The sequence below is a fragment of the Mustela nivalis genome, assembly GCF_964662115.1.
Source record: "Mustela nivalis genome assembly, contig: HAP1_SCAFFOLD_1356, whole genome shotgun sequence".
Classification (NCBI taxonomy): Eukaryota; Metazoa; Chordata; class Mammalia; order Carnivora; family Mustelidae; genus Mustela; species Mustela nivalis.
The window spans coordinates 146,726-155,038 of record NW_028135308.1 but is presented as its reverse complement, the minus strand read 5'-3'; the positions used below and the strand labels follow the sequence as shown (position 1 = coordinate 155,038).

The 8,313-nt window shown below is 37.1% G+C and overlaps 1 protein-coding gene across 2 annotated transcripts in view; it reads right to left on the bottom strand.

Annotated features, from left to right (window-relative positions):
- Nucleotides 1–7,973: 7,973 nt before the first annotated feature.
- LOC309857834 (ankyrin repeat domain-containing protein 26-like) overlaps nucleotides 7,974–8,313 on the bottom strand; it is a 33,580-nt gene continuing 33,240 nt past the window's right edge. For both annotated transcript variants that reach the window (XM_082750589.1, XM_082750590.1), the window contains one exon: nucleotides 7,974–8,101. In XM_082750589.1, the coding sequence (XP_082606715.1) occupies nucleotides 7,989–8,101 (113 nt within the window). In that variant the 3' untranslated portion in view covers nucleotides 7,974–7,988. The remainder of the gene's footprint in view (nucleotides 8,102–8,313) is intronic.

Genomic DNA, 8,313 nt, shown 5'->3' with positions numbered 1-8,313 from the left:
TAATAAATGATGGGAGATGAATAAGAAAGCACTGATGCAAAATAAAGATGAAGCACACCTGAACTGACAGAATCGTTCTAGAAATATTGAGGCTATAAAATTATCAGAGCCAGTACAGAATAAATCTATATTAAATGAATAAACAAACAATCTTGGGTCCCTAGCAACCAACTCTGCTCATTACTTTACAAAAGGCATCAAGTGGGAATTATTCTACATGAACTGTTTTAAGTTGCATGTATTTATTTTATAGTTTTTCTGTTCCATATCTTCCTGTAGGTGCTTTGTTTTAAAAGTCCTGCTTCTTGGATCCACAAAGCTCATGAGGAAGTAACAGGAGCATGTCACTTGTATAAGTAAATAAGTTTGAATTTATTGTCTGTATTCACTACTCTAGGAGATAATTGAAAATCTTTTGAAAATATAGTGTTAGTTCTACAAGTAAAGAAAGAACATAAAACTACAGGGGTGAAAAAAATACTGTACAATTTATTAGTACCAATCTGATCATATGACTGATGAAAGGCCCTGAGTTAACTGGTACATTAAGTAGAGCACAAATTAGATATGGTTAATCAATAGGAGAATATCAGGAGAATATTATTTTTAAATGATATAGTACTCCTGAAAACCAATATTCCACCTATTCATCAAAATTAATGAAGGGGGGTGCCTGGGTGGCTCAGTCAGTTAAACGGCTGCTTTCAGCTCAGGGCATGACTGGGTCCTGGGATGGAGTCCTGCATCGGGCTCACACGTCAGTGAGGAGTCTGCTTCTCCCACTTTTTCTCTCAATCTCTTTCAAATCAATAAAATAATTAAAAATAATAACAACAACAACAACAACAATAATAAAGGGGCATCTGGGTGGCTCAGTGAGTTAAGTGTCTGACTCTGGATGTCAGCTCAGGTCATGATCTCAGGGTCATGAGATCGAGCCCCGCATCAGACCTCATGATAAGCATGAAGCCTGCTGCTTAGGGTTCTCTCACTCCCTCTCTTTCTTCCTTCCCTCCCTGCCTCCCCAATTTCTTGCTCTCTAAAAAAAAAAAATAAAAATAATAAAACAAGGAGATAGACAATGCGTACATAGTTGAGAAGATGGTACTGTATACTAAATTCTCAGTGATTCCCATTATTGCTGGGAAAGCCAACTCTAAATAAAGTTGTAGAGAATATAGGAAATATTTTAATATTTGGCTTGGGAAGATGCTTTTTCTAGTAACATTGAATATAATTTGACCAATACTTGTAAATTTAAAGCTATAAATATAAGGCTAAGAAACTTTATTTTCAATAAGCAATCTTTAGACCTCTACCTAGTATTCCCAGCTGGGCACAAACATCTAAATATAATCCTGCCACCCACTCTCAAGTGAATGCTAAAAAAAGCCTAAAAGAAATTATTTTCTCCTAATTCTTTTCTTAAAAAATATTCTATTTATTAAAATTTAAAAAATAGGTATTCAGAATTAGTGTCACACTTACTGATAATAAAAATTTTAACATTTAGGGAATAATCCTGTAATTCTATAGTTTCCAAAAGGAGTTTGGTTTGGTAGATCATATCAGTCTTTCAAGGTTTTTTGGAAACAGCTATCCTATCAAAAAATTAAATATCTTTACAGAAAAAAAGCCATAGCTTCCAAATCGCAATGAATAATAAATACCAACATAACCTCTATCTTTGATGTCCAATAGACCTGAGGAGGATGAATATGTGGCTATGATTTACCCCATGTCTAGCACTCCATCTGCTTTCAGTATTCTTTGTGGTGCTGCTGTGATTAAATCTGTTCTAGTGCAAATACCCTGAGGCCATCACAAGTGAATTCTCTGGAGTTTCCTGCTCAACTCCAAAACTTCTCAGCTAACGTGCCTTTCTTTTTCCCTTTTCCCATCACTGTCCCCTTCCTCAAAAATAATTTCTGAAAAAAAGAAAAAAAAAGTAGTTTCTGAGGACACGTGAATTGAGCCTCAGATTGCACATCCGGCTCTTGATTTCAGCTCCCATCATGATCGAAAGGTCCCTGAATAGAGTCGCACATCTGCCTCCAGGCTTGGAAGCCAGTCTCCTTGAGGAATCCCTACCCTTCTCATTGCCCCTCCCCTGATCACTCTCTGCCTTTCTCATTCTCTCTCCATAGAATAAATACAGAAATCCTTACAACAGAGTTACTGCTGGAACTATGGTATTGATTTTTCTGCTTTTACACCCCTTTTATTATGGATTACTTCCACCATTTCTCTCCTCCTTATTTAGCACTGATATTTTACATTTATGACAACTCCTTCTACATCCCCTTGCTCCTCTCAAGCTGAAAACATGCTTACAAATAAAAAGAAAATAATGATTTCCTTCATCCTGTGGTGCTTTGAAGTATCCAGGGCCTTTCCAGGTGTCTGTAGGTGGTAGTCTACACCCTTGCGATGCAGCACATGGCCCAAGGACCACTGGCATTTGCATCACCTGACAGGTCAGAATGCAGGATCCCAGACCTGTGGTCATACTGTTCATTATTTTTTGAAAGATTTTATTTATTTATTTGACAGACAGAGATCTCAAGTAGTCAGAAAGGCAGGCAGAGAGAGAGGTGGAAGCAGGCTCCCTGTGGAGCAGAGAGCCAGATGTGGGGCTCAATCCCAGGATCCTGAGATTATGACCTGAGCCCAAGGCAGAGGATTAAGCCACTGAGCCACACACGCGCCCCTGACCATGTGCATTTTTAATAAGGTCTCCGAGGATTCAGTAAAATTGGAGAAATTCTGGCCCATACTGAGTCACTGCCACATTCTGTTACCTTAACTTCAACTTCTAGAGCAAGCCTCATGTTCGTCACTATCAATTCTTCAAAACTGGAAATGTATTAAAAGTCATTAACTTTCTAAGCTTCCCTGATCCCCACGAACTGACCCTGCTCTCTTTCTCCTTCCAATTCTCTTACTTTGCACTCAATGATACTACTTAGGAAGTACCACTGTTTTATAAGCCATTAAGTAAAGTAATTCAGGGGGCGCCTGGGTGGAGCAGCGAATTGGTCATCCAGCTGTTGATTTTGGCTCAAGTCATGATGGCACCATCTTGGGATTGAGCCCCGCATCGGGCTCTAGTCTCAGAAGTGAACCTGTTTGAGGCATCTCTCTCCCTCTCCCTTTGCCCGTCCCCCTAATCACTCACTGTCTCTCTCATTCTCTCTCCCTAAAATAAATCTTTAAAACAGAGTTATTTCTGGATCTATGGTCTTGATTGTTCTGCTTTTAGGGTTTATCTTCACCACTTCTTTCCTCTTTATTCAGCACTAGTATCTCACATCTATTACCTCTCTTTCTGCATCTCCTTGCTCCCCCCTAGCTAAAAACATGCTCACAAATAAAAACAAAATAATGCTTTTCCTTGATCCCATGGTGTCTTGAACTATCCACTGGCCCTTCCAGACTTTTCTGCAGAAACCCCTTGCTACAGAGCACATGATACAGGGACCACAGACACTGGCATCACCTGAGAGGTCAGAATGCAGAATCCCAGACCTGCTGCTCACAATCTGCATTTTTAGCAAGGTCTCTGATTACTAAAGTTGGAGAAATTCTAGTCCATACTGTATCTGCTACCACATTCCTTTACCTTAACTTCACCTTCTAGAAGCAAGCCTTATGTGCATCACTATCAATTCTTCGAAACTGGAAATGTCTTAAAAGTCGTAAGCTTTCTAATGGACTTCTTATCATGGCTAAAGTTTCCTTGATTTCCCCCGAACTGACCCTCCTCCCTTCTTCCTTCCAATACTCTTACTTTGCACTCAATGATACTATTTATGAAGTACCACCATTTTTATGCCATTAAGATACACACACTTATTGGTGACTAGAACATCGCTCTGCATCATCAACTAGGGCAGTCCTGAATGTCTTCCCAACCATGAGGAAAGCAGTAAGAGCAGGAAAATTTCGGTATCCTACTCTGACAGGTTTTGGTACTGGAAGCTCACCTGATATTATTCCTGCATTTCAAATAGTCTGCTCCTCATTTAAAAGAATTATTTTGGTGGGGTTATGGACATTGGGGAGAATATGTGCTTTGGCCAAAGCTGTGCAGTGTGTAAACCTGGAGATTCACAGACCTGTACCCCTGTAGCTAAGAACATATTATATGTTAATAAAAAATAAAAAAAATTTTAAAAAGAAAATAAAAAAAAAAGAATTGTTCTACTTTACCACCTTCCACTCTGACAGCTGCTTATTGTCCTTCATTTACTCCCCGTATTCTTGACTTTCTCGTCAGTCACCCTTTTTATCCTTTCCACTTATTTCCTGGCATTCCTTTGGTCTTAGAGTACCTTGACATGGAACCACTAAGTAAGCTCCTTTGTGGCACCCTCAATTTCATGTGTTACCGACACTGACACCTGATAAGACTTCAACTTATCACCTTTTCAATCTTTCTCTTTATCTCTAATTCAATAGATGATTTTCTTTGGATATTGAAATATGTCAGTGCTCCCATTTTACACCAATATTTTATCAAATGACTTTTTAATAAAATACAAGTCTTACCTTCTACTTGCTCATTTAATGTACTTTCCCCTTTCTGATCTGCATGCCCAGATAAATGATCAAGGTATGTCTCTGGGAGATTCTCAGAATTACTCTGTTAAAATGAACAACAAAAATGAGTTGCATAAAGATTTCCTAATCCTTTTCTAAGAAAATATCTGAACTTCCTACGTTCATAGTAATCAGACTCACAAATAAGAAAAGCATATACTGAAAACCAAAACATTTTAAAAACTCATATATGCTTTCTAAATTAAATATAATGTTTAATCTTCATTTGGCCACCGGCTGTAAACTGAGCATCAAATGCTAGAGTAAATATTTTCTTGGACAGAACACTGACTTATATGTACATTTCCACAGAAACTAACAAAACACCTAACTCTCCTTTGCATTCCCCACCAAATTAAAGGATATTAAAAATATGTATTTAAATAAATTCTTTAGTAAGTATATTTGCTACAAATTTAAGCTGTTCCGAACAGCAGAACCTTTTTCCATGTAAAAATAGGACACCTGACATAAGAAACCTTGGAGTAGATCATGTTGAGTATAAAGAATACAGTGTGGTAACTGCTGCTTCATTTGTATAAACAAAGGCTTGGAAACTTTATTGACAGGATAATGGTTAAATGCAATGCCAAAGTAGGAAGAAAAACTTTTCATGAAATTATGTTTAAATAATAGTAAAAAGTTTTAGATATAGGTATGAAACTCTCCAAAAAGTATAATAAGCTTTCATAAGGGAATAATAAGAACATTTATTTATTAATTACCTAAAAGGTACCAGGCACTTATTTTAGTATACCCATTTTCTTTTCTACAAACAACAATAATACCAATGGTTATGACAATGGGGTGGATCTTCCTGCTTCCTGGTCATTCCAAGACATTAGAGTGAAATGATGAACAGGTGTGATCCACGGTTCTGTCTGTCTAGAATGTCTAGAAGGTCTCCAAGACCTTCACACAACTGGTCCTTCTCATCCTTTACTTGACAGCTCTTGCCACACTCAGAGAGATTGTTTCTGACCAACAAAATTCTGCTTGTATTCTCATCCCCATTCTAACTGCAAACTCCCCCACTGTTCCCTAACCTAACATTCCTATTTTCTTATATGAACCACTAACAGTGACTTACAGTGGGTTGTTATTCTTCACTTTTCTGCATCAACCACTACAGCCTAACCCCTCAACTTGTACAGCCTGGTATATAGCTGGTATTCAATAACAAATATATTTAAGTTCAAAACACCTAAAATAATCTCACTGAGGAGTCACCTATATGGCTCAGTCAGTTAAGCAACTGACTGTTGATTTCAGTTCAGTTCATGATCTCTGGGTTGGGAGATTAAGCCCCATGTTGGGCTCCATCATGTGCACAAAGCCTACTTGGGAATCTTTCTGTTTCTCTTCTTCTGCCCCTCCTCACCCCTCTCACATGCTCTCTCTTTCTTTTTCTCTAAAAGTAACAACAACAAGCTCACTGAGGAGGTCTCAAGTACCAAGTCACTATACTAGGTATTGACCCTAGCACAATGCAAGGGTTAAGGGCATTGATAGCCGTGCAGTCCAAACTTCACATATAACTTTGGATTCCCCCAAAACTTTACTCATCTCCTATTGAACTTCCTACTTCAAAAGCAATTAGACTTAAAAATAGCAAAAGTGTATATTAAAAACCAAAATATTTAAATAGAAGACCTTAGATCTCTAGAGTAGAGATCATTAGATCTGTAGATCTCATCTACTTCTTAATCCTCATTTGAATATTGACTCTGTAAACTAAGCACGGAAGGTCAGAGTAAATTATAACCTAATGCTGACCTTATCAATAACGTAAAGTCAATTAACACATTTTGTATGTCCTATATATTATATACTGTACTCCTACAATATAAACTAAAGAAGAGGTTATGAAGAAAATCATAAGGAAGAGGAAAATACATTAACAGTACTGTACTGTATCAAAAAAATCTGAGTGTAAGTGGACAAACAATTCAAACCCATCTTGTTCAAGGGTCAACTGTATACCTAACACAATGTCACTGAAATTTAACATAGCCCAAATTAGAAATCCACCTGCCCATTCTAACTTTCCCCTTCTTTTCTTAACACTACTGCTATTTATTTTATTGCCCTTCAGAAATCTTCACATTTCAAAAAAGGGTCCTCGATATTTAGTAAATCACTAATACTGCTGTGATCATTTTTGTCTCATGTTTCTATAGTGCCCTTAACAGTTTACAAAGTGTTTCCATACTTGTTCATTACACATACCTGAGAGGTAGGTATTAGAACCATTTTTATGAATGAGGTCTGTGACATTCAAACAGGTTAAACAAGTTTTTCTGGGATCCCACAGCTACCAAGTGACAGAATCTGGATGCCACTGTATCTTTTGACTTCAAACACAGTGCTTGCCGTACTGTATAGCACCTACCTGTCCTAAGAGATCAGGCCCTTTTAAGCTCCCTCCATAGTCTGTCACCTTAGAAAAGGTCATCGTTACCTTACACTTACGTTTCTGTAAGTAAGGCTGCCACAAAGATACTCAAGGCATACTATTTTAACTATCTGAAATAGTTTTTACCTATTGAAAGCACCACTAGACCAGGGATGCCTAGGCATTTCTGGGATAGAGCCCCAGAAATGGGGAGTGGAGAGCCTGCTTCTCCCTTGCCCTCTGCCCCTCCCCCACTCATGCTCCCTTTCTCTCTCTCTCTCTCTCTCAAATAAATAAATAAAATCTTTTTAAAAATAAATAAAACACCACTAAACCAGTGGTAATAATACCACTAATACCATTATATTACTATAATTTTTATTATAATCACAATGCTCCTTGTAAATCTACTTAACAATCCAAATATAATAGTTTCAGGGGCCCCCCATGGTTCAGTTGAGCTCTGTGCTCAGACTGGAGTCTGCTTCAGATTCTCCCTCTCCCTCCCACTCACTAACTCTCTCTCTCAACTACATAGATACACACATATGCATATACATACATACAGATAGATAGATAGACAGACAGATAGATAGATACACTTTCAAGTCCCAGGTATCATCTTTTCAAATTCCAACTTGTGAAAAACTAAAATCTAAACTCTTTATAGATCTCATTAGGAGTTTTGCACATCCATATACACCACAGAATCATATATCTGGCCATAAGCTGGCCTGGAGTAATTCTTTGGTTATTTAGATAACTTAATTTCAAAACACAAACTAATTCCTAATCATGTCTAAGCCTCCGTTTTCTGCAATACTACTACTACACAGTTTTCATTAGGTTAAGTTTGTAAATTAATAGAACTATATTTGCTGGATTATTATATTTAGCACAGAAATATTTTATCAATTACAGGTAAAAAGTATAAGGAAATAGTTTTTATAGGCAAATGCAGAGATGAGAGTGTAAAGTCTAAGCATCCCTTTTACGTTTGAAAATCACTCCTTGCTTTTATTTTAAAATAATAATAAAACGGTACCTCAGAATCCCAAGGTGATTCTTCATTTTGTTCTGCAAATCCTAATGCTGACAGCATAACTATAAAATACAGTCACAGATACATTAATGAGAACGTGTATTATGAATTTTAAACGTATATACAAGCCTATGCCCCCTTCATGAATACTTCAATAAAATAAAAGTAAAAGCAGTAAAGATTTTCAGAGGGTTGAAGAATTTTCAGGAACCAAAAGCTGGTATACTTAAAAAGAAAGACAGCAAAAAGAAAAAGAAAAATATCTTAATGAAAT